Source organism: Durio zibethinus, chromosome 24 (genome assembly GCF_047325235.1).
Source record: "Durio zibethinus cultivar Kanyao isolate XHJ-2024 chromosome 24, ASM4732523v1, whole genome shotgun sequence".
Taxonomy (NCBI): domain Eukaryota; kingdom Viridiplantae; phylum Streptophyta; class Magnoliopsida; order Malvales; family Malvaceae; genus Durio; species Durio zibethinus.
Genome location: NC_143185.1, coordinates 3,751,619 through 3,777,345, shown reverse-complemented (window position 1 = coordinate 3,777,345; position 25,727 = coordinate 3,751,619). Strand labels below are relative to the sequence as shown.

Genomic DNA, 25,727 nt, shown 5'->3' with positions numbered 1-25,727 from the left:
TATTTGGAGAATAAATTTTGAATGCATTGAGTCAATATTGAGTAATATTATTCATATTCCACAAGGACCAAAGTTTTACAAACAAAATTATTCATATATCTGGTTTGGTTAGACCTTTGTCTTTTGTTGCCTTCATAGCAAATTTTCTAGTTTATATGTTTCTGTGTGATAATAAACTTTTAGTTTATCCATAGAAAAAAAAAATGCAAAAAACCCTTATGACATCCACTGGTAGCAGTGAAAACTCAACATTATTGCAGAATCATTAATTTTAATTTATAAAGCAAATATCAAGGTTTGTGGTTCAACCTTAGCTATCTATACCTGGAACTATCTCTCAAGTTGTCCAGAGAAGTGCCCGCGGCATGTGAATCAAAACGATACCTATGGACAAGGGGGAAAAGATAAAATAAGTGCTTCAGAAAGCTTCGGTTCCTTCAAGACAATATCTGAAGCATGCAAAATTTTGTAAACTCAATGCTGAAAAATGTAAGCCATATGTTAATGTAGCAGTATCCGCAGCAGAAACTACACATAAAAGTTGATGGGGGAGAAATTCTACCACTCTAGTGATACAGAACTGAACTTGGTTATGTAATAAAGTTCTCATGCTCCCATTCATGAATTGAGAATTGTCGTGATTTAAATATACAACAAACAAACTGATCAAATCTGAGATTTAGTTCAACTGGTTCATATAACTACTTTTAAGATATGTCATCCAGCATGTATGAGATTCAAATTCTGGCATTTGCAACCCTTCTCTTATCCCAAGCTATGGTATGATTTTCTTTGTATTAAAAAAAAAATAAAAGAGACTGGCCATCTTTAACTGTATATGGATAGAAGGAATCTAATTTCATTACATTACAAACTATTAACGAGTTTGTATTTGTTGAAGTTTAGTATGACTGCATTTTAATAACCAAGACGACAAAGAGGAGAAATCACTGACTTTAAACTTCTACAGCACGAGAGCTGCACCCATCATCACTTCTAGACTATTGGTCTGGCATCAAATTAAGCTGGACCCTGATATATGTAGTGGCTAATTTTTCAAGGAACTCGGTGATTCTTGGATCATTCTGGTCTCCTCTTTCTTTATCAAACACTGCAAAACAAAGAATATTATTCAGGCCAAGACAACCATGTCTAGTACCAATAAATAGACTAACAAATAGGCACCAAATAATTGATATATCTAAATTTATATCTGAATGACTTGATGAATGTGTCAACTACTAATAAGTAGATCTTGTAAATATTACGTGTTGACACAATATGAAAATAAAATGATAAAAAAATATGCAGACGTAATTTAAAATTTTAATAAAAACTTTATATGAATTTAGCAAAAATCAAAATATAAATTTTGCATTTGACTTGTTGATATAATTTTTAACTTGACAATATTCATGTTTTATACGCATTAAATGTGAAATAGACACATATGAACGCACAACTTGTTAGGTCTACTAACAAGCTTAATTCCTAATATCTAGTAAGATATAAGATGCAACTCATTATATAACTAAAGAAAGCAAAACAAAAGGAAGAATAAGTTGCAAATTACCACGAACTACAAACGCTTCCACATTCAGGGGAATATAAATAACTGAATCGATAATGTAGTTCATAATTGTACCTCAGTCGGGTAAGCTTTGAATATGAGGCAGGAACATTTTTCGGTAGTATTTGTTGAATATAAAAATTACGTATGACAATTCTTGTCGACGCTAAAAATATGAAATATATTTTTTGGTTTTTATTACAACCCATGTATAAATTTAGCTAAAATTTTAATTCATCTTTCATTTGTGTCTTTTTCATATCGAAAGTGTGTTTTAAACTGCCAGGGAATAGTTAAACAGAAGGCTAGAGGGAGCTTCTTAACCCCGAATATTCCAATTGCAGCAATAAGCATCAGCAGTAAGGAAAAAATTTGTTGAATTGTGCACTATTGGCCAAAACTTTCTGCCAGTTTCATGCAACCCCATGAATGATGCCATCAGTTTTCAAAACAAAATCTGTGATTAATGATGTTTTGAAATTGAAAGGAAAAGAAAACAAAATCAAACAGTAATATATAACCATCAAACTTATAGCATTAAAATGCACATGCTTGGGTAACTTGTACTTGAAAATAGCCTCAGTCACAGCTCATACAAAACACTTGAAGCTACCTTCCTATGCATGTGCAAGAATATATCATCTATATATAAAAGTATGAACTCTAAAATTATTAAAAGTGAACGACATTAATATTTTTACAAATTTTAAGAAATAACAAATTTACCTTTAAATTTTTACATTTATTTATTTAATAAAAATTATTTGCCATTAAATATATAGTTTTTTATTCATTAGTTATTTAAATTTAAATCAATTAAAAATTTACGAATAGAATTTATATCAAATTAAACTACATTAAAAATTTATTTGTGGGATGTGATGGATGTGTTGTAAAAAATTAACCCAAATTTACTCTTATCTTTTTTTTGTGCGATTCTTTTCTATTCAATTTTATAAGTAATAATTCAATTAAATTCATAAAAAACACATTTCTCATCTTATTGGCTATGGCATACTATGAGTCTATATTATTGAATAAAACATAGATAAAATATTTCCTCGTTGCTCAATTAGTTATTATTTTAGTCTAAATTATTATATTATAATGTTTATATCCTAAAAACATTTCATTTTATCTTAAGTAAAACATATAATTTTTCTTTTTCAAGATACAACCTAATTTATTCTTTATCTTCTTTAATAGTACATATCATGAATTTTTAAATATATTTATATTTATATTTATTTAATTTAGATCAATTAAAATTAAAGTTCATACAAAATTATTAATTAAATTATCAAAAAATTAGTGAGAAAGAGTAATACATGTATTGTGGTATGTTTGTATGTTTGATTTTTTTTATTTTTTATGATAAATATGCATTTATATGTTTAATGATTGCAATAGTTGATTTATTTTACTATAATATTTCTAATCAATCTAAAATGAACAACATAAAAACCCTTACAAATTTTAAAAAATAACAAATCTACCTTTAAATTTCTAGCATTTTTTATTTATGTATTAAAGATTATTTTTCATTAAATATATAGCATTTATTAGTTAATTATTTAAATTAATCCAAAAGTATTAAAAGTAAATAGCATAAATATCCTTATGAATTTTAAAAAAGAAAAAATTTACCTTTTAAATTTCTAAAATTTATTTATTTATTTAATAAAGATTATTTTATAATATATAAATGAGACCGCATTTGATTGCTTAATTTGCTTGCAAAAGTATTTTTAACTTGTCCATGAAAAAAAAAAAAGGAATAATGAAATTTTTTTTTTTTTACAAAGGAACTCACAAAAAAGAGATAAAAAAAAATTCTCATGCTAAATTTTGAATATAAATCAGTTAAGTTATATAAATTTGTAATAAAAATATTTAAAATTTTAAAGATCATAGTAAAAAATGTAAAAAACATTAAATTGAGTAGAAAAAAAAATCTTATTATATAAACTCAAAAGAGAGAAAACAAGTCTTAAGACTAACATCATCATAGATTCATAGTACCAAATTATAAACAATTTGTTTTAGAGTTTTATTTATCACATTAATAAATTCTTAAATTTGAGTCTCTCCAACATTTTGAGGATACTAATGTTGAGTAGGAAGTACTATAAAGGTTAAAATATTTAAAAAAAGTCTTTGAATTATTTTATTATTTTTAAATAAATTTTTATAGTTTTATTATATTTAAATAAATCTTTATTTTTTTTATTTGTCTCAAAATAATATCTTATTTTAAATAAAAAATTGATTTATGTTAATGTCTTATTTAGTACAAATTAAAAGTTAAATGTTTATTTGGATGCAAATTAAAATTTAAGAATTTATTTGAATGCCATAAAAATATAAAAAAATTTTTAAATAAAATGATAAAATTTGTGAATTTATTTATTATTTTTGCCTACACTAAACAAATTCAGAAAAAAGTCAAAAAATCATATTAAAAAAAATGTAAAGGTAAAAACCTTTCGCTTTATATAACCAATGTTATCACATTCCATTTATTTATAACCTTATAAAGTTTTCTTTATGAAATAATATACTTTATTTGGAAAGCATGTTTCTTGATATATACTAAATATGTAGATTAAAATATCTAATTTATAATCTTATTAATATTTTTTTCGTCTATTGATATTTTTATACTAAAATGTATTGAAGATTAAAAACATATTCTAATTTTGTTATTATGAAATTATTTTGAGCATTTAATTTATTGATTGATGCAAAATTTCTTACTCAACAAAACAAAGTTTGAAATTTGAATCCTCTTAAAAAAAAAAAAACAACCAATTAATATAAAAATATGGCTATATTAAAAAATATAACATACAAGGGTTGAAAACTAATTTGTTTTTTAAATTATACACTTTTGTCATTTTGATATTTTAAAAACAAAAATTTGCAATTAACCCTCTCTATTTCCACCTCCTACACTCTCCCATGTAAGCCAAAAAAAAAAGGCTCCAAACTTTCTTCAGACTTCAGAGCTCACTCTTTTCTCACGTTATTCTTCATTTACCCAATTTCCAACCCTGGAGTCTTGGAAAAGATGCCACCATATTTCCTCAATCGATTTATTCCCCCCTTTTTGCATAAACTAACGATTCTTTTGCCATCTAAATCGACTCAGAATTGATGGTTCATGATTTATCCTTCAAAAAACTGATCTTAATCATGTTTTTGTTAAAGTTTTTAGTTTCATGCTGTTTGAGTTTTGATGAATTGGGTTAGCTCTAGTTTCTGGGATTTCAAATTGGGTTCTTCTTTGATTTTTTATTTTTTTTTTCTTTTGGGTCTACACATTGTTTCCTTTATTGGGTTTCCGTTACTTTGTTGATTAATGGAAGCTTTAAGGCAGGGAAATTAGCTTGTTATTCCAGGTTTAACAAAGTTTATTCTTTTATCAAGTTGTAATCTCAATTTGATTCTTTTTTTTTTTCAATTTTGTACTAACTGTGGTTCAACTTTATTGCCCTTTGCAGCTTAATTTTAAAGCTTAAAATAGGAGTGTAGTTAATTACTCAATCTTTAGCCTAATTAGTTTAATTGTTTGTATCACAGTTTAGAACACGATGTGATTGTTGTAAAATTAGTGAAGTGTCTACTAATCATGGTTATTTTAATGGTTTAATCAGGAATTCAAATAACAGTGCTATAGCAGAATAACGACCGCGAAATCGTGATAGCGCCATCACCCACTATTGCTATCAAAAGAAAAATAGTTGAGAAATTTAATCACTCAAAATAGTGTGTAATGGCCACTAAAAAATGACGTAACGGGGAATAGCGTCAATAACTGTCCGTTATTGCCGTTATCCCATTTTTTCCGTCAACACTCAACACAAATTATAATAATAATAATAAAAAAAGCTTTCAAGTTTCAACAGTGAACAGTCAAGATTCTCAAAAATCAGAATAAAACAACAAGATTGTAAAAGCAAAAATAAAAACAAAAACAAAAACAAAAGAATCCCTACTCATAACTCAATCTCATTCTTTCTTTTCTCAGTTTCAAAATTTATCTAAAAAATCTTAGAAAATAGTATCAACTATCAATGGGGTGTGGTGCTTGGGGAGTAGAGTGAGGGGGTGGGGTGGAATTCAGTGCTTAGGGGGTAAGTTGGATGGGTGGGGTGGGGTACATTAGAGGGTAAGGTGGGGTGGGTGATTTTTATTTAATTTTATAATTAATTTTATTAAAATTTAAATTTAAAATTTTGTAATTTTTAAAATTTTTTTAGATAAAATTTAATTAGAGGGATTGAGATTTTATAATTGAAAAAAATTAAGAGATTAATAATTTAATATGAAATATATAGGGATTTTAGATGAAAAATTTTAATAAATTTTTTTGTATAAGTTAGATGAAAAATAATTAAAATTAAATATTATATTTTGATTTTGTTATTTATTAATTTATAATTTTATATTTAAAATTTAATAATTTTTGTTGTTGTTTTGGTATTTATATTATTGTCAATTCTTTTGCTATTAAATTAATTCTTATTGATTTATTTTTATTTTGTGTAATTATTGAATATTCTATTTATTATATAATATATTGAAAGTAATTTGTGATAAAAATTTTTTTACATCAATTAGTATATCAAAAAGATTAAATTACTTAATGCATTTTATGATCTATTACTTTTAATATTAAAAACTAAAAATTAAAAAATTTAATGTATATTCAATTTTTAATGATGAAATAAGTAACATTAATATTTCTAAATATAAGTTTATTTTATTTTTATATAAAATAGTAAGCATGCCACCACGTGAAGAGTTCTTAAGCAAAGGAATAGAAGGCGCACCGAGTGAAGATATAAGTTGGCATTTTGGATCACCTATGCCAAATTTAAAAGGAAATGTTTTATGCAAACTTTGTGGTAAAGTTGTAAAAAGAGGAATAACACGTTTCAAAGAACACATTACTCATAAAACTGACAGTGTTACACCATGCCCCTAACGTTATTGGAATATTATATTTTTATAAGTCCTTTGAAAATATTATTGTTAATTTTTCAATAAAAATTACAAAATTACATAAGCATGTACAACTAATTTTTTCTTTTTTCTTAACTATATTATTAATAGGTTTAGTAAGAGAAAGTATGATGAAACTTCTTCGAGAAAATAAATTAAAGAAAGTTGAGAACAAAAAGAGAAATGATGAATTCTTATCACAATTAAGAGATGAAGACTATGACAATGAAAGTTTTATTGATAAAGACATCGCTACTAAACAAGCCATGCGAAAAAGTATCCAATCACAATATAAGTGACATAGAAGACAAGAATTCAGATAAAGAACTGGTGGTTGGAGTAACATACATAAAGATGGATGAAGCTCTCATGGCTCAGTTGCTGAATATTTTGAGAAAAAAAAAAGGAAATCAACTCCAAGTGAGTCTAAATTTTCATTAAGAAGGGCTATACCTGAATTAGTTAGAAGTAAGAGTTTAAAGCAACCAAAAATAAGTGATTCATTTTTAAACACATTAAGAAGGAAGATAGGTCAATCAGTATCAAAATTTTTTATATATTATTAACTTTCTTTTCAGTTAGCAAACTCTTTATTGTTGCATAATTTGATTTCTGTGAAAGCATAAATTAGTCAACATGTAAAACTTCTAATACTTTATGAGGTCTCAGATGTTTATTTAGAGTCTGAATATCAACAAATTCATGAATAGGTTAATGGATTAAAAGCTCATTAGAATGAATTAGGTGCCACTTTGATGTGTGATGATTGGACCAACAATTTGAATCAAATGCATATAATTAATTTTCTTATTTATTGTAATAAATGGACCATTTCTTGAAAATCTATAGATGTCTCAAATGTTCATAGTAGAGATACAAATCTCTACTACAGATTATAGGATGAAGCTATGGAAAAAATTAAAGAAAAATACATTATTCAAATAGTCACTAATAATGAGGTAGCACTTACGACTGCAGGAAAAAGACTAATGGAGAAGAGACAACATTTGTATTAGACAGCATATTCAGCTCATTGTTTGGACTTGTGCCTTAAGGATATTGGCAAGAAAAAAAATGTGGCAAAGGTTTTAAATGATGCAAAAAAAGTGACTTGTTTGATATACAATCATATTTGAAAGGTTAATTTGATGAAAAAATATACATAAGGGAAGCAAATACTTCGTCCTGCTCTTACCTGATTTGTCACTCATTTCATACAATTAGAAAAAATAACAAAGCAAAAATAAGGTTTGAGAGAGGTGTTCAATTCAAAGGTTAACACTTAGTAATTAGTATAACTATCTTTTTATGATATCATTGTTTAAAATATTAATTTAAAATATATTACTCTAAAAATTTATTGTTGAATATATAAGAATTTAAAGAATCAAAATGGAGACAACAAAAATCAAGACCTGCTTATGAAGCCAAAAAATCATTTTGGGAAAAGATTTTTGAAAAAAAGCAAGTGATATAATAAAAGCTTATGAGCCTTTGGTAAAAGTGTTGCACCTTGTTGATGGTGTTGAAAAACGAATAATGGATTTATTTACGAGGTGATGAATAGAGCTAAACAAGCAATTCAGCAAAATTATTGTTATTCTACTGAATATGAAAAGATTATTGATAATAGATGGAGTTTTATGCATTTTGACTTACATTCAGCTGGTAAGTAAACCAATAATATAGATTGTATTTAAAAATATATGTTTATTTTTTATGCTTAAATTGCTTATATATTTATTTTTTTTATTATTTTAATATAATATTGTTATGAATTATTGGCAGATTACTATCTAAATCCATAATTTCAATTTGGAGTGGAGCATTCTGAAAATGTACTTAAAGAAACATTAGACGATACAAAAGCAGTTATTGAAAGATTAAAACCTTATATAGATATTCAAATCAAAATGATTAATCAAGTTAGTATTTAATACTATTTTATAACTTTGACATTTATTTTATGTATTAAAAATAGAATTATTTTTTTATTTATTCATTTATTATTGTATTTTCATTTGATGTAATTGTTATTATTTCGAGACAAGCATAAAACATTTGGTACTCCACAGGCACAAAGAGCTTGGAATCAAATGAATCCAGGTAATTAGTAAATTAAATAATTATAATTTATTTATATTATTTAATTGAATAGCATATTCAAATTTAATTTAAATAATTTTATACAACTGAATGGTGGATGATATATGGCACTTGTGTTTCTGAATTACAAAAACTAGCAATCAAAGTGCTTAGTCAAACAATATCTGCAACAAATTGTGAATGTAACTGGAGCACATTTAGTTATATTCACACCAAAGCAGGAAACAGATTAAAGTTTGAAAAACTTTAGAAACTTGTATATGCCCATTACAACATGAGCATGAGGATGAGACATTAAAAAAGAATGAGCATTGACGAGATAAATAATAGTTTTAATCCAATTAGCCTTGACCATATTTTTGAAGATGGTGATCTACTAACAGAATGGCTGCAAGAGAAAAAAAAATCCTCTGTTAGATGGTCAAAACTCTAATTAGTTGCCTGCAGATAATTCTGATAATGAAATAAATGTTGAACAATCATGCCAATCTCAAGAAAGGAATGTGTCTCATTCAAGTTCAAGTCCAACATCGAGTTAGAGTGATGATAATGAGGGTTTAAGTCCATATAATGGTGATGGTGATGGTGCAAATTTTGGTGGTAATATGGATGCAAATCGATCTTATAGCCCATTTGGAGGAGAATTTGGCATTGCTGCTACTAGTGGACTTTTTATTAACATAGCAGAATATAAAGTAAATCCATCTGCTTAATTTAGTGAGGTTCAAAGTGCACATATAGCTCGATCAAAAGTAAAAGCCAAGAAGCACCATTATAATATTTCTAGAGGTTCTTCATCTTCAGGTAGAAGATCAAATTCTAGTAACTTTGAGTATAATGAATGATCTGCTAGTACTCAAAAACACTGCTATCCACCAGAACAACCTAATTTTTAGCCTCTTCATGGTTATTCACCTTTATGTAGTTATTATCCACCACAAATGTATCATTTACCTCAAATGTATCATTTACTATTAATGTATCTCCCACCACAAATGTATCATCCTTAAATATATCATCCACCTCAAATGCATCAAGAACAAAGGATACAGAGATGGAGATAGGTCAACTTGACTCTCAAAATGAAAATAGAGAATTTGATCCTCCTTGTCATTCTACCATGTGGTAAAATTTGAAATATATATCAATAGTTATAGTTGATAGAATTTGAAATTATTATATTTTAAGTTTATAATTTTATTAAATATAGATACTTGGTATTTAATATATTATGTTTTGTTAATATCTTGATTTGTCTAGAATTAACATTGAATATGAACTTGGCTCAAGTAAAAATTTTGTTGTTATACTAAATATGAATGTTTTATTATAATCTAACTAAAATTTTGAATAATTGTTTTTAGAAAATAAGAAATATAGTATGATAAACTATTTTAAAAATCATTAAATAAGAGTTTTTATGATTATAATTATAATTATTATATTTTATAATAAATTATGTAAAATTAAAAAAAAAATTCATGACCGCAATGACCTTAATGACCGCAATGATCTCTGCTATATCAAAAAATACGATAAATACGATGCAACCGAAAACGTAGCCATGATTACTATTTAAATCCCTAGGTACAATATGTTTCTTCTTAGTGGGTTATTGGTACTATTGTAACGTGGGAAGTGAGTGGCATGAACTTGATTGATAAGAGTCTGGTAACCTTGCTTGCTTCAAACTTCTTTCGTGGTTGCATGAGAAAGATGAACTTTTGAAGCTTGAAAGTTCCCTGTCAACCTCATATTTAAGGAATCCTCTGAGAATTTTCTTTTCCTATATTTATGTTGACATCCTTTTTGTTAATTGCAGCAGATAATATGATTTTGCCAGAGTTCAGCATATTGTTTGCGTAGTTTCTAGTTTCTAGATTCGTTGTGCTAAGAATCTTGGTTGAATATGGGGGATCTGACTACACAACCTGGAAGCAATGGATTTAATGGAGAACTTGTCAAGCGCTCTAGAGGTGCTTTCACATGTATGATTAATTGTGAAGTTGGGACTGTTTTGGCTGTCATGAGGAGAAATGCTCGATGGGGGGTTCACTATGTTGCAGATGATGATCAGCTAGAGCACCCTCTAATCCATTCCTCGAAAGAATTGCGGAAACAAATTTTTTCATGGCAACATCAGTGGCAAAATGTGGACCCACTTGTGTACCTCCAGCCTTTTTTGAATTTAATTCAATCTGATGAAACTGGTGCACCAATAACTGGTGTTGCCTTGTCTTCTATTTACAAAATCTTAACCCTTGATGTACTTGATTTGGATACTGTAAATGTGGGAGATGCCATGCATCTGATTGTCAATGCCGTCACAAGTTGCCGGTTTGAGGTAACTGATCCAGCATCTGAAGAAGTGGTACCGATGAAGATACTTCAGGTTCTTCTAGCTTGCATGAAAAGTAAGGCAGCAGCTAGGTTGTGTAATAAACATGTGTGCATGATAGCAAATACATGCTTCCATATTGTTCATCAAGCAAGCTCCAAAGGTGAACTGTTGTAGCGAATAGGTAGGCATACAATACATGAATTAATTAAGTGTATTTTCTCATATCTTCCTGAGGTCAGCAGCACAGGACATGAAATGGCTGACCGAAGCTCATTATCTGCTTCAGGAGTGGTAATTTGAAATTTTTAGCATTGAATATATAAGTTATACTTCTGTTTCTTACTTGGTTGAATATAGAAACTTATTTTTTAACTCCTAAATTATGAAATTCATTTTTCTTCTTCAGGTGGCTACACAGATTGGGAATTACATGCTTGGAAGTACACAGCTAGAAAATGGAAATGTGGGTATCGGTTGTGATGGTCCGTCCTCCATTGGTGATGCTTCTAGTCCTCCAATAGTGAAGTCAGCTACTGAAATGGACACAAGCAGGATTGGGGAAAGTGATGGGAAAGAAGATGCTCAATATGGTGAAATATTGATGATGGCACGTTTTGGAATCCCATGCATGGTGGAGATATTTCAATTTTTGTGTTCTTTATTAAATTTCATAGAAAACATTGGTATCAGCCCTAAATCAAATCCCATAGCATATGATGAAGATGTTCCCCTCTTTGCATTGGGTTGAATTAATTCAGCTATAGAATTGGGTGGACCATCATTCAGCAAACATCCCAAGTTATTGGCTTTAATTCAGGACGAATTGTTTTGTAATCTGATGCAATTTGGCTTATCCATGAGCCCACTTATCCTTTCTACTGTATGTAGCATTGTTCTCAATCTATATTATCATTTGCGCACTGAACTAAAAGTGCAGCTTGAAGCTTTCTTTCATGTGTGCTTTTGAAGCTTGCACAAAGCAAGCATGGGTCCTCATACCAACAGCAGGAGGTTGCTATGGAAGCTTTGGTTGACCTTTGCAGGCTGCAGACATTTGCAGCTGAGATGTATGCCAATTTTGATTGTGACATAACCTGCAGTAATGTTCTTGAAGACATTACCAATCTGTGGTCCAAGAGTGCATTTCCTGTGAATGGACCTTTATCTGCAATGCATATCCTTGCTCTGGATGGTCCGGTATCTATGACAAAGAGTATGGCTGAGAGAATTGGCAATGAATTGCCTGTTTCAGATGAGGCTTCAACAGATGCTGTAGGATATGAAGCTTTCTGGAAATTGAAATGTCAGAATTACAATGATCCTAATTCTTGGATTCCCTTTGTCCATAAGATGAAGTACATTAAAAGAAAGTTGACGATTGGAGCTGACCATTTTAATCAAGATCCCAAGAAAGATCTAGAATTTCTCCAAGGAATCCATCTAGTACCGGATAAACTTGACCCAGAAAGTGTAGCATCATTCTTTAGGTATACAGCTGGGTTAGATAAGAGTTTTATTGGAGATTTTCTGGGAAATCATAATGAATTTTGCATTCAGGTGCTTCATGAATGTACTAGGACCTTTAATTTTCATGACATGAATTTAGATTCAGCTTTTCGTGTTTTCTTGGGAACTTTCAGATTGCCTGGAGAATCACAGAAGATACAGAGTGTTTGAGGCATTTGCTGAGAGATATTATGAGCAATCATCAGATATATTGTGTAATAAAGATGCTACCTTCTTGTTGTCATGTTCACTTATATTGCTTAACACAGATCAACAAAATGTACAGGTTAAGAAAAAGATGACTGAAGAAGTTTTTATCCGTAACAATCGACACATCAATGGGGGGGGGGGGGGGGGGGGAGATCTTCCTCGACAGTATTTGTCTGAGCATTATCACTCTATATATGATAATGAAATTCAGATGATCCCAGATCAAGGTGTTGATTTTCCAGTTATGACGCCAAGCCGCTGGATTAACATGGTCCACAAATCCAAAGAAAGCACTCCTTTCATTGCCTGTGATTCCAGAACACTCCTTGACCATGATATGTTCGCTATCCTGTTTGGTCCCACGATTGCTGCTATATCAGTGATTTTTGATCAAGTGGTGCATGAAGATGTTTTACAAACATGCATTGATGGATTCTTGGCCATTGCCAAACTTTCAGCACAGTATCACTTTGGCGATGTGTTGGATGATTTGGTTGTGTCTCTTTGTAAATTTACAACCCTCCTGACTCCATCTTCAGTTGAAGAGGCCATTGTTTCCTTCAGAGATGATGCCACAGCCAGGATGGCCACCAAAACAGTTTTCACAATAGCAAATAGCTATGGTGATTATATCCACAGTGGGTGGAGAAACATATTGGATTGCCTTAAGCTTGCACAAGCTTGGCCTTCTGCCAGCCCGTCTGGCCAGTGATGCAGCTGATGAAATGGAGCCCTTTTCTGACCATGAGCGGGGCAAGCATGCTACAAGTTCTTTGTCAACATCACAGACAGCACCTGTGGCCATTCCCCGGAAATCTTCCAGCCTGATTGGTCGGTTCGGTCAACCCCTATCCTTTGATATGGAGGACCTAGATTGCAGGCAACAGAGGAACAGCTCACTGTTCAACAGCATCTTCGTGAGATAGTGCAGAAATGCCGCATTGATAATATATTCATGGAGAGTAAATTTCTCCAAGCAGTCTTTATTGCAGCTTGTTGGGGCCATTATCTTGGCTGCAGGTCGATTCAGCAAGGGAAGTGGTGTTATGGAAGATGAAGACACTGCAGTGTTCTTCTTGGAGTTGCTGATTGCTATTACACTAAATAACCGGGATAGGATTTTGGTTATCTGGCAAAATGTTTACAAGCACATATCAGATATTGTTCAGCAAAAGGCAATGCCTTGCATGCTTGTGGAAAAAGCCGTGTTTGGGCTCCTTAAGATATGCCAGCACTTGCTTCCTTACAAGGAAAATCTAACTGATGAGCTTCTGAAGTCAATGCAACTAATATTGAAACTTGATGCTCGGGTTGCTGATGCATATTGCGAACCTATCACACACGAAGTCATGCATCTTGTAAAAGCAAATCCAACTCAAATCAGATCCTATTTGGGTTAGCGCGCAATCATCTCCTTGCTATTTATCACTGCCCGACATCCAGAAGCATCTGACTTTGGATTCAAGGCACTGGTATTCATCATGTCTGAGGGGGCACATCTTTTGCCATCTAATTATGTTCTTTGTGTGGATGCAGCAAGGGAGTTTGCTGAGTCTCAGGTTGGAGAGGTTGATAGGTCCATTTCTGCCCTAGACATGATTGGCAGGTTCAGTTGTTTGTCTAGTAAGATGGTCTTATGAGACCAAGAATGCTGTGAAGGAGGAGGCTGCTATGAAAGTGAGTCAGGACATTGGAGAGATGTGGCTGAGGTTGGTACAGGGACTGAGAGCAGTATGTTTGGACCAGAGGGAAGAGGTGAGGAACCATGCTATTTTAATGTTACAGAGGTCTTTGTCAGGGATAGATGGAATTCACGTTCCAAATGCTATTTGGTTCCAGTGTTTTGATCAAGTGGTTTCTACATTAATGGATGACTTGCTTGAAATTGCACAAGGGAGCTCCTCTAAAGAATACCAGAAAATGGAGGTACACTTGTTTTAGCCACAAAACTAATGTCAAAAGCTTTCTTACAGTCACTTCGGGATCTGTCACAGCAACCATCCTTCTGCAAACTATGGCTAGGAGTTCTCAATCGTATGGAGAGATATATGAAGGTTAACTTCCGGGGAAAGCGTAGTGAAAAAATTCATGAATTAGTCCCAGAGCTTCTCAAGAACACCTTGCTCGTGATGAAAACAACAGGTATTCTGAAGCCTAGTGATGAGATTGGTGGAGATAGTTTTTGGCAATTGACATGGCTACATGTGAAGAACATAGTTCCATCTTTGCAATCTGAAGTGATCTCAGAACAAGAATTGGAGCAGATGCAAGCAAAACACAACAAGACAGTAGGAATTCCTGCGACTGATGGGGCGTTGCTTGTTCCATCGGATGAGACCACAGCATTAAGATGCCGTTCCAACTGACAATACCCGAGAGCATAATGTGTTCTAAGATGATGTAAATGGCATTCATACCCTGTTGAAGCCACAGAAAGGAACTAAACATGGAATTGAAGTTTCATAGTTTGGTTCCGGAATCATCTTGTCTTGGCAGGAGGGTAGCAGCTTCATTTTTCCACTCCCTGAAAATCTTGATGGAGTATTGTTGGGAAGTGTGGGTAGAGTCCATTTGTTCTTCCGAGGGATCTAAGTTAAGTCCCTGCAAAATTTTGTATTGGCACATAAAAATCTCTTTACTAGAAACCAATTACTGTGTATACTTATACCTATGATATTCATATGCAATTTTGGTAACTTCTTGCAGAGTTATTTGTATTGTATAGTATTAAATTTTGCTATGGAATAATAACAAGAAACTTTGGCATATAAAAAATTAAGTCTGGTGATTAGTGTGTTTATGTTATATTTATTTTGTGTCAAATATAATATAATATATAAAAATTATCGTATCATAATTTATATAAACATGTTAAATATGAATTTTTTTTATTTTTATCAAATTTATATATGATTATTGTTAAAATTTTAAAGTATATCGTTTTTTATGTTTTATTTTTGTATTATTTTTATATTATGTAATTATGTTATATTTAAATATCATATAATGGTATTGTGTTTAAAATTATTAGATGTATAAAAATAAAATATTCTATAAAATTTTGAAATTTATGTGCAACAAAAATATTTGACATCACTTCTTATGATTTTATAATCATAAATGTAAACGTTCATGCTTGTGTAAATGCATGTGGCACAAATTAACTGGTCAATTAGATTGCTACTGTAAGTACGCCCATAGGGAATATACACTTCTTCTTAGAGCGAACATGAATGGTATAAGGTTGTTAATATTATATCGAATAATATTTTAATTTTTTTAAAAAATATTATTTATATCAGTATCACTTATTTTAGTATATTATTTTAAAATTTTTTATTTAATATAAATATTTATAAATATATATAAACTTAAATATTATAATCATGTTAATAATTTACAAAATAAATATGTAACATCTTTAGAAATCAAATAAATAAATTTAAAATATAGGAAAGAATATCATAAATTTTTTATTATATTTTTAAACACTTAATCTGATCATATAATATTTAAATAAATATTTTTTATGTATGAAAACAAAAAAATGAGAAAAATAAACCTTAGTTTCATAATTATTAAACTTTAGAAATGGAGTACAATTGTTTTTTTGAAAGAAATTAAAATACTTATGAATTTTTGTTTTAAAAAATGAAGTATAAAAGAAAATAAGTTATAATAAAAAATTAAAAAAACTCAACTTTTAAGCGTTATTTTATTAATTTATTTATTTTTATTAAATTAAAAATAATCAAATAATAAAAAATAAATTATAAATTATAAAACATATTTTACATTTACATATCAATCGAAATAAGCCAATTCATCGAAATTTACAAAAACCAATGAAAACAATCGATATTACTTGATATTAAATTTGATATGAAAAATTATCTTTAGATATATTATATTTTGATATAATTAAAACGTATCGATCAATATAGCCAATATTAAAACAAAATTAACAATTATGATTCACAAAAATAGAGTCGAATCCTAAATTTATTTTTTACACTCAATTTCTAAATACACTTATAATTTAAATTTAAAAACTATATTTTACTCACTATATCTCACAAACTCTCATTTTTCATAAACACCATTCTTATACCCACCCATTCTCCCATGATTCTCTCCGTCTTCACACTCAAATTCTAACTCAAAAATTAACTTAAAAATTAAGTCACCAATCTTTTATTAGAGGTAATTCCTTTGGTTTTGTTTGGCAAAAGGATGAAAAAGCTCTGAAGTAAAATTCAATAATCATTTAAATTAATATTATATTTTTACAATTAATTAAATTTTCAATCATGTTGAGTCTTTGTTAGAAAAAAAGTGATTAATTATTTTTATCTATTTAAGGATTTAATTGAGTAAAAATAAATATTTAAAGATTCAATTTGATGAAAATAAATATTTGAGGATTCAATTGATTCAGAATAAAAAAAATTAAAATTTAATTGATTGTAATAAAACGTTAAAAATTTAAATAATTATTAAATTTTTGTTTCAAGGTTTTTTTACCTTTATACCCTTTTGTTTGGATTTCGTTTGATTTTTGCCGTTTCATTTCATAAAATTGGGTGAAAATAGTTACTGCATTTTTAGCTTCCGGATTTATATTTTTGGAAATTTTTTGAAATTTTTTAAAATATATTTCTAAAAATTTAAAAGAGTTTCCAATTTTTTTTTTTTTGAAAACTTTCAAAAACTTCATAATATGCACTTTTAAAAACTTTTAAAGGTTTTCGGAACTGCAAATCCAAAAGGTTTTGAAGGCTTTTGAAAATGTAAAGCTACGAAGTGTAACACCACTTTCGCCCACTTCATCGTTTATTAAGTAATTTCACTTAAAGGCAATTTTGTAATAAAAATTTTGAAATATATAGAGTATGAGAAATTTTATTTACACCTTATAAAATACTCTTCACACTTAACTACTAAAACCACCAAAATTTCAAAATAAAAATAAAAAAATTTTCTCATTACACTCATCCAAATCTTTTCATCTTTCCCTATCATACCCTTACACCCATTTAATTCTTTAATTTTTCCCTTTTTTCAATTGAATATATAATAAAACATTAAATCAAAATTTAATCCGAAAATCATCAATCAAATCCTCAAATCATAAGTCTTCAAGTAATCTATTTATCCAAAAATAAAATTAGTTATTTTTGTTAAATATTATCAATGATCAATTTGGGTATATGATTTTTGTTCGATAAAATTATATAATACAAAAATAAATTTTCATAAATTTTAAAAGTCGTACCAAAATATATTTTAATAAATTCAAGGTTTACGAAAATTCATTTATGTGAATTTGTAAAGAGTTATGAAAATGAATTTTGGTAAGTTTTAAAAGGATGTATGAAGGGTTAAAAAATAATTTAATATAAGATCAATTTTAAATCAAAATGTTTGGATGTAAAAATTAATTTTTGAAGTTTATTTAGAAGGATCCATAAAGCATTATTTGGGGTAGAGCACTCCATAAACCACCAGCGTAAACACGTGTCAATCACAGACCTCGAAATTCGCAAGGGCAATCACATTACCCGCGTTTCTTTATCATCACCCCCGTCCCCCACAAGAAAAAAGTGATAACAATAAAATGCCAAAGCGGTGTCGTTCTTTTTTTTTCCTTTTTTTTCTCTTAAGAAGGCAAGGGAAATTTTTCGAAAGCCATCCAGCCACGATCTTCGCCATCTCAGGTTCGCTCTCTCATTTCTTCATTTTTTATTTTGGAAATATTTTGGGGATTTAATTTCGATCGGATTTTAAATTTTAATTTGACGATTTTCAGTTGATTTTAAAGAGAATTATTTTTGGAAAAAGAAATTAAAAGATGAGTGAAGTTTTCGAAGGATATGAACGGCAGTATTGCGAACTATCGGCAAATCTTTCCAAGAAGTGTACGGCAGCTGCTGCTCTGGATGGAGGTTACAATTTAAATTTTTATATATACACAAATCTTTAATTTTTTTTGTTAATTTCTTTATTTTATTGCCCCTAATTGCGGATAATTGATGGCATAATCAGTTCTTTTCTTTCTAATTTATCGCGATTAAGGGTTCTTAGGTTATTTTGTGCTAATTTTGTTAGATTTATGCTGATTATAAATTAGTATTTTATTTTAGAAAAGAAGATCCGATCGTCTTGATCTCTCCTTTGCTTTTTAAATTTAATTTAATTTAATTAATAATGATTTCGGTGGTGCTTATTTTCAGCTTAAAATATTTAATTTTTTTAATAGTTTTTTTTTTTTTTTGGAATTCATTAAGGCATTGATGTAGATTAAGAGAGAAAAAAACTAAACTTTTGCCACTTGATTTTGGAACTTTTGAGTTAAATATATCTAAGGGAAGAATTTGAAATGCTTGAATTTTAAGTGATAAACTGGGAATTTTGAAAGTAATTCTGAAGTATAAAGTAGAATATATGTTGTGATTGGAATCCGAATTTTGGAATTAACTTTCACAGTTGTATCATAATTTGATGTGCGATGAGGTAGCTCTTGTTCTTTACTTGGAATCTTTAAATGGATGTATTATTACTTGCATATATCATCCCTGAAACAGCTGAGGAAAGTGATAGGAAATTGTTTGGTAGTTGGATGATTGAGATGTATGAATCTAAAAAGGCAAAAAGAAGGAAAAGAAGGAAAGAAAATGGAAAAAGTTAGAATTAAACTCAGCTGTCACTCTATATGTTTTCGCCTTTTAAACAATGGCATTGGGCTGATATGGCTTAGTGTACCCTACTTAAGGGAAAAAAAAGATTTTAACTTACTCCATTTTAAGAAAAAACTTGTGTGTGGTTACCCTTGCCTCTACCGTTTGAATCATTGAATTGGTAAAGGAAAGTGACAGTAAAGAGTTTGGTAGAAAGGCAATTAAGACATGAATATGAATAATATACGTTTCCTTTCGTTGAATAATGTTGTAGGTTCATTTTTTAATTCATTGGAGGTGTTTGATGAGAAATGTTTTCAAATTTTTTTGAGCATCAGCCTCTATAATTAGCGAATTGTTCTTGTTCAAGTTCTTAATTGTTTTTCTATTTGCAGAGCAGAAGAAACAAAAACTTTCTGATATAAAAGCTGGATTGGAAGCTGCAGAAGCTCTGGTAACTGGTTTATTGCATGTTTCGATACTCCTATTTGGTATTTCCTTTCTTTAGGTATTGAACTTGATGTTGCTCTTTTGATTATCAGATTCGGAAAATGGACCTTGAGGCAAGAAGTTTGCTGCCAAATGTCAAGGCTGTGCTTCTTGCTAAGCTAAGGGAATATAAATCTGATCTTAACAATCTGAAAAGTGAAGTTAAAAGAATTGCATCTGGCAATTTAAATCCAGCTGCTCGAGATCAGTTGTTGGAATCTGGAATGGCTGATGCCCTCACGGCATGTTTTGGTTCTTCTAATTTCCTTTTAACATGCTATGGTTCTATCATGGTCTGCTTTCCTTACATTTAACTTTTGATTACTTGTAATTAATGAACATGTAAACAGGCTTCAGCTGACCAAAGATCAAGACTAATGATGACTACGGAGCGGTTGAATCAGACCAGTGACAGAATTAAGGACAGCAGAAGAACCATGCTGGAAACAGAAGAGCTTGGTGTTTCAATTCTTCAGGATTTACATTCACAACGACAGGCGCTCTTACATGGCAATAACACGGTATCTCTTTTTCTCACCATGGTTTTCCACTCTGTTTACGGTTCATGACCTCCAATTCTCTACCATAAGTAGTATGCTTTTTTTAGCTTTACTTTTCTCATATTTGAGATGTAATTTCATTCAAGCTCTATTTGACAACTCCTTAATAATAACTTTTTTTTATTATGATGTTAGTATTCATCCCAAAAAAAGCATCAGCATGCCACATTCACACCTTGTAATCATCAAGCATTATTCTCTTCCTTCTTCATCCCTGTTTTCTGCTGACTATTACTTGACCATGTTATGCCAAAAGCTTATATGATTGTTAGGCCGTAAATTTTCTCACATTAAGCAGTAATGGTTGATTGTAAACCTTTCTGTTGCATTAACATGCCATGTGGAAGGCGTATATGGTAGTTGGACCTCAAAATTTCTCACATTAAGCTGTAATGGTTGATTGTAAGCCTTTTCAGATATCTATTTAAAGTTGGGTTTTCCTTCCTATTGCAGCTTCATGGAGTGGATGACAACATTGGGAAGAGCAAGAGAATTTTGACAGCTATGTCAAGGAGAATGAGCAGGAACAAGTGGATTGTTGGCATCATTATTGCAGTCCTTATCATTGCTATTGCCCTTATTTTGTACTTCAAACTTGCTAAATAGTCAACCATTTGTATCTTGGCCATGTTTGGTTGTCTTGGTTTCTGGGTGTTTCTGAGAGACATAATTTTATTTTGTCCTTGCGAGCTTGCCCATTTTGAGTGCCGATATAAATGTATGCTTCATTAATCCTCAGATATAATTTAATTATTTATCTTTTCTGATGATGTGGTGTTGGTTTGCTTGTTTAATGCGTATGCACGGTCGCAGTTATGACTATGCATGGGAAGTGTGGGATGGTGGGTTGTTTTGGTGAGATGGAAGGAGAAGAATATGGTGTCATAGACAGTGGTTTTGGATGGGGTGTTTGATGAGATGCCAGAGCGAAATGAAGTTGCATGGACCATAATGATTGTGGGTTATGACACGGTCAGGAGATGTGATGATGGATAGATGGATTCATGTTTATGGTTTGAAGATGATGGGGAAAGGGTTGATACCGCTTTTAAGCTTTTAGAGTGCATGCCACGAAGGAATGTGGTGGCATGGAATGCTATGGTTAGTGGGTTAGCTCTGCATGGACAAGGTAGATTTGTGGTGGATATGTTCAAAAGGATGGTTAAAGTAGTCGGACCAGATTATTTAACATTTTAAGATTCTTTCGAAGATCTACGGTAGGGAAATTGTAGTCAGAGATGGCAGCCGGTTTCATTGTTTAAAGCAGGGATCATGTTCTTGTTGTGATTTTGGTATCTTTGACTGCATCAAAGTCGACATTGACTGAACCAACTTCCAAATTGGCCCAACATTTAACCTTAGTAAAAAATATTGCTCTTCCCCTCTCCTCAATTCCAGATGTATACATACGTTCTTCTCATTGTTTTGGCATTTGATATGAAATGGAATTTTATATTTGAGGTCTACTTTTCTATTGGATCTTCCTTTCTTATGGAATATTGTAAATTAATGCAAAAATAAATAATTTTTTTTATTTGAAAATAAGATATACAAACTTTACTCTTTGAATAAAAGAGATACATAAATGATTGAGTCAAATGCTTAAATAAAATGAATTTTGTTTTGTGAGATTTGACATGATGCCTAAAGCAACATCAAGTAATAACCAACTTTGGATGAACTTGTCGATAGAAAGGCAACGTTACCTAAGTTTGATTATTAAAAATGGCTTTTATTGCACTAGATTTTTAATCTGAATAACCCCCAGCAAATGGGGATGTAGCTCAAATGGTAGAGCGCTCGCTTTGCATGCGAGAGGCACGGGGTTCGATCCCCCGCATCTCCATTGTTAGTTTTTTTTTTTAATCAATAAACTACGCGGAAAAAATGCCCACGCTCCATAGCATTCAAGCAATATTTTTTTCCATACAAGTTTCAGCCATTGCAACTTTGCAATATCAATATCCATACGGTCTCCAGAATTTGGGCTATTTTTTCAGAGGTTTAAAAGATATCATCAAATAAGTAAATCTAAACAATGGTGCTCATCTTCTTACAGCGCTTTGTCTAAAACCGGTTTCTTATTTTTCTGTCCAGCACTGCACGCAGGGTCGTTAATTGTTATCCAAAAATGGTAATCCATATCAATGCAAACAGCTTTTTACTGTCTGGAAAAAGGTGAAAATCCATTACATCGCTGATTATCAACGCATGCCAGCTTCCATGGTGACTTCTAAGCAGAATATGGTATTCTCAGAGCCATTCTTTGAGCAAGCCAAGGTCGGCTTGGATCAGGGTCAATGAATCCATGCATAAGGAATTGTTCTGCTTCTTCATCCAGCAGTTCCCTAGCCCAAGTAACTCGTTTTGATTGACAACAGCCGGGGCCATAACATCTGCGGTTTCAATCAAAGAAAAAGAGGGAAGTCAAAAGGCGAATAAAGATACATCCAGCAAAGTTCCTCAATGAATGTATTTTCAAGACCAGGCGATCAGTTGAAGTTGTACAAGCTTGACAAAATCTTTCAAATAAACATCAACTATCCGTTCTAGCATGCACGATGTATCGTCAAAATTCGATGAAGCCACTGCCAGGCTATCCCCATATTTTCAATATAAAAATGTTAATGGGCGTGAACATGGTGATTTTCCAATAATTCAAAGTAATAGAACTAAGGATAGGACAGCGAGAACGGAAGCTACCTGTACTCATAAAAGCAAGCACTTCTCTCGTTTTCTGCTTTTCCCCAGTTATTCCAACCTACATGTTTGATACATTGATCCATATAAGTGTATGCAAACACCACCCTTCCAAAGGGTCCCCATGGACGCCCAAGATATGAATATGAAGACCCTCCGTTGCCTGTTATGACACATCTGCTTCAATGGCACAAGTTGTTCAAAGAAGAATTACATATGATGGAAGTAAATGTCGTCAAAGGAAATTGAATGACTACGGAACCCAGGCAAACCTTATTGGTCACAGCTGATCAGCAAAATAACTGATGACAGGTGATGAGTTAATAGAATTGCCTTATGCAAATGATATTGATGAAAATGAAGACGATTAATACCATTAGATTTCAGACAACGGAAAGACAAAAGAAATCCATATTTTTTAATCTAATTTTCAATATAATCAAAGATACAGGGAATAATAGCTTGGGAAAATGCGGCGTAACTTTTGCTTCAAGAACTTGAATGAATGCTACTCAAACCAGCAGGTAATGACTCTACTCATTTAACTCCAAAGTGGTCTACAATGAACTATTTTATTTTGATTCAAACATATGAACTATGTTGGAAAGTTACCTCCATCTTTTAAACTATTTAAAGTTTATTGTTTAAACTTGACAAAAGGAGCTTTCAATGACAAAAATTTATCAAGTTTCCTGGAAGAAATTCTCCACATCAACATTAGGAAATTTATGGAAGAACTTAATGAGGAATTAACAAAAAAAAAAAAACATATAATACAAAAGGACACAAGAAAACTAATCAACCACAAACCTCAAAAACACGTAACCAGTTGATTCCTGAGAAGATTTCCTGCTCTGTGCAGTTATAAAACCATCTGACTTGCAGTGGATATGACAATGCTCTAGGAGAGCTGTACTATTTCCCAAAATGAAGTCCACGCTTCCTTCAATATAGCAATCTTTCAAGTACTGTCTTCCATAATGCAGGTAGAGAGTATCCTGCAAAAGTTTTTACAAGCAGTAAGATTTTAGCTATAAGTACAACATAATGAACACAATTAATCATCTAAATTTGTCATGAACTACCCTTAAGACCTTACCAGGCAGTGAACAATATCTGCACACAAAAATATAGTTTTGCCAACTATTCTCTCACTCAATTGAGAATCTCAACTTTAACTGGTTGAACCAGTAGATTTTTTATGATTTTTAAATAGCAAAAGGTCTACGATTCAAAGGGTAGAATGATACAATATACGGCTTACTAACTCCAATACATTAGACCAACCAAAATGGGAGAATTAAGCACCTGCCACCCCAGAAATCTGCAATTATAGAATGCACATCGGTCTGCCGTTACTCTGATTGCCACAGCTTGCCCAGAACCCTGTAAGAAAGAAAAGGTTAATGACTTAAGAATAATTGGAACACCAACTTCGAAGCATTTGAAAGCAACTCAAAATCTGCATTCTTGGAAATGACCAGAACCTCAATTTGGACACTGCAAAACACCCCAAGACTAAAAATCATATCTATGAGTTAATCAAAAGGTACACTTCCATTCATTGATGCTCCACTTTATTAAATACCCACTTATCTGAAGTCCATATAAATTCAGAAAACAAATAAAAAAAAAGAAGTGGCCTTCTTGGTGATGATACTCAAACAATAGAACAAAACTTCAATCACAATTTGAAGAAAATGATGATATCCAAAAATAAGCTTAAAAAAGAACAGAATTGTATAACTTCACCTGTGGAGAAGAGTTTTCAAAAGTGACATTCTCTGCAATGAAATCCTCTCCTTCCACAATCACACTCCCACAGCCAAACGTCCCTGTCCCAATCACCCTGGAAGCCTTAAAAAACCACAGCACCATATATTACACGTGGCAAAAACCGAGATAAGGTAGCACAAAAGGAACCATATTTACCTGGTGATGTTCAGTTTTAGTAGCGTTATTGTTCCAGGTAAGAAGACTGAGCTCAGGTCGGAGACCAACCAAGGTGATGAAGTTCTTAGTCTTGGGAACATAAACGGGCTGCTTGTAAACACCAGGTGACAGTCGAATGATCGTTCGACATGTGTTACAGAGTGGAACCGCGTCTATTGCTTCCTGTACTGTTCGGTAGTCTCCATTGCCGTCTTGGGACACCGTTATTACCCTAGCCGCCATAGCTAAAAAAAAAAAAAAAAAACCTTCTCCTTTCCCTCTCTATATCTCAATGTTATTTTTTTCAGTGAAGTTAATTATACATTTACAATCTGAATTTTAAAATATATACATTAATATTTAAAAAAATGAAAATGAATCATTTATACATTAAATTTTCAAACCCAAACATTAAATTTTTTGTTTGTAATGAAAAATGAAAATGAAAATGAAAATGTATATAAATATACATTCTTATTTATAGATAACTATTTTTTTAAACGATTACCGTCGAAAAACGCATTCACAATTGCTTATTCAGGCCAAACTCAAACACCAAATCCCCATTTTAACACGTGTCGATACAAAATTAAGTAAGAATCAATCAATCAAATCCAACAATATCCGGA

The 25,727-nt window shown here is 31.0% G+C and overlaps 2 protein-coding genes, 1 non-coding gene and 1 pseudogene across 3 annotated transcripts; 3 read left to right on the top strand and 1 right to left on the bottom strand.

Annotated features, from left to right (window-relative positions):
• Positions 1-10,585: 10,585 nt before the first annotated feature.
• LOC111315992 (ARF guanine-nucleotide exchange factor GNL1 pseudogene) lies at positions 10,586-15,106 on the top strand (annotated as a pseudogene).
• Positions 15,107-18,347: 3,241 nt separating this feature from the next.
• VTI13 (vesicle transport V-snare 13) lies at positions 18,348-21,233 on the top strand. Its single transcript, XM_022918784.2, has 6 exons — positions 18,348-18,457; positions 18,550-18,685; positions 19,813-19,871; positions 19,960-20,148; positions 20,257-20,427; positions 20,920-21,233. The coding sequence occupies exons 2-6, from the start codon at positions 18,592-18,594 to the stop codon at positions 21,070-21,072; spliced, it is 666 nt and encodes a 221-aa protein (XP_022774519.1). The 5' UTR covers positions 18,348-18,457; positions 18,550-18,591; the 3' UTR covers positions 21,073-21,233.
• A 1,006-nt stretch (positions 21,234-22,239) lies between these two features.
• On the top strand, positions 22,240-22,312 carry TRNAA-UGC (transfer RNA alanine (anticodon UGC)). The gene has a single exon. It is a non-coding gene; the product is annotated as a tRNA-Ala (tRNA).
• A 58-nt stretch (positions 22,313-22,370) lies between these two features.
• LOC111315991 (pectinesterase 31-like) lies at positions 22,371-25,341 on the bottom strand. The gene is made up of 6 exons (XM_022918008.2): positions 25,099-25,341; positions 24,919-25,023; positions 24,475-24,552; positions 23,977-24,164; positions 23,170-23,343; positions 22,371-22,862 (listed from the first exon to the last, which is right to left on the bottom strand). The coding sequence occupies exons 1-6, from the start codon at positions 25,339-25,341 to the stop codon at positions 22,700-22,702; spliced, it is 951 nt and encodes a 316-aa protein (XP_022773743.1). The 3' UTR covers positions 22,371-22,699.
• Positions 25,342-25,727: the final 386 nt, after the last annotated feature.

Bases quoted from the DNA above. Each gene is read 5' to 3' on its own strand.
- LOC111315991 (XM_022918008.2), bottom strand. From the start codon at position 25,341: ATGGCGGCTAGGGTAATAACGGTGTCCCAAGACGGCAATGGAGACTAC. The intron at 25,024-25,098 runs GTAAATATGGTT...TGGTTTTTTAAG, and splicing joins CTAAAACTGAACATCACCAG to GCTTCCAGGGTGATTGGGAC. The intron at 22,863-23,169 runs GTAGCTTCCGTT...TTGAAACCGCAG, and splicing joins GCTTGCTTTTATGAGTACAG to ATGTTATGGCCCCGGCTGTT.
- VTI13 (XM_022918784.2), top strand. From the start codon at position 18,592: ATGAGTGAAGTTTTCGAAGGATATGAACGGCAGTATTGCGAACTATCG. The intron at 18,686-19,812 runs GTTACAATTTAA...TTCTATTTGCAG, and splicing joins AGCTGCTGCTCTGGATGGAG to AGCAGAAGAAACAAAAACTT. The intron at 20,428-20,919 runs GTATCTCTTTTT...TTCCTATTGCAG, and splicing joins TCTTACATGGCAATAACACG to CTTCATGGAGTGGATGACAA.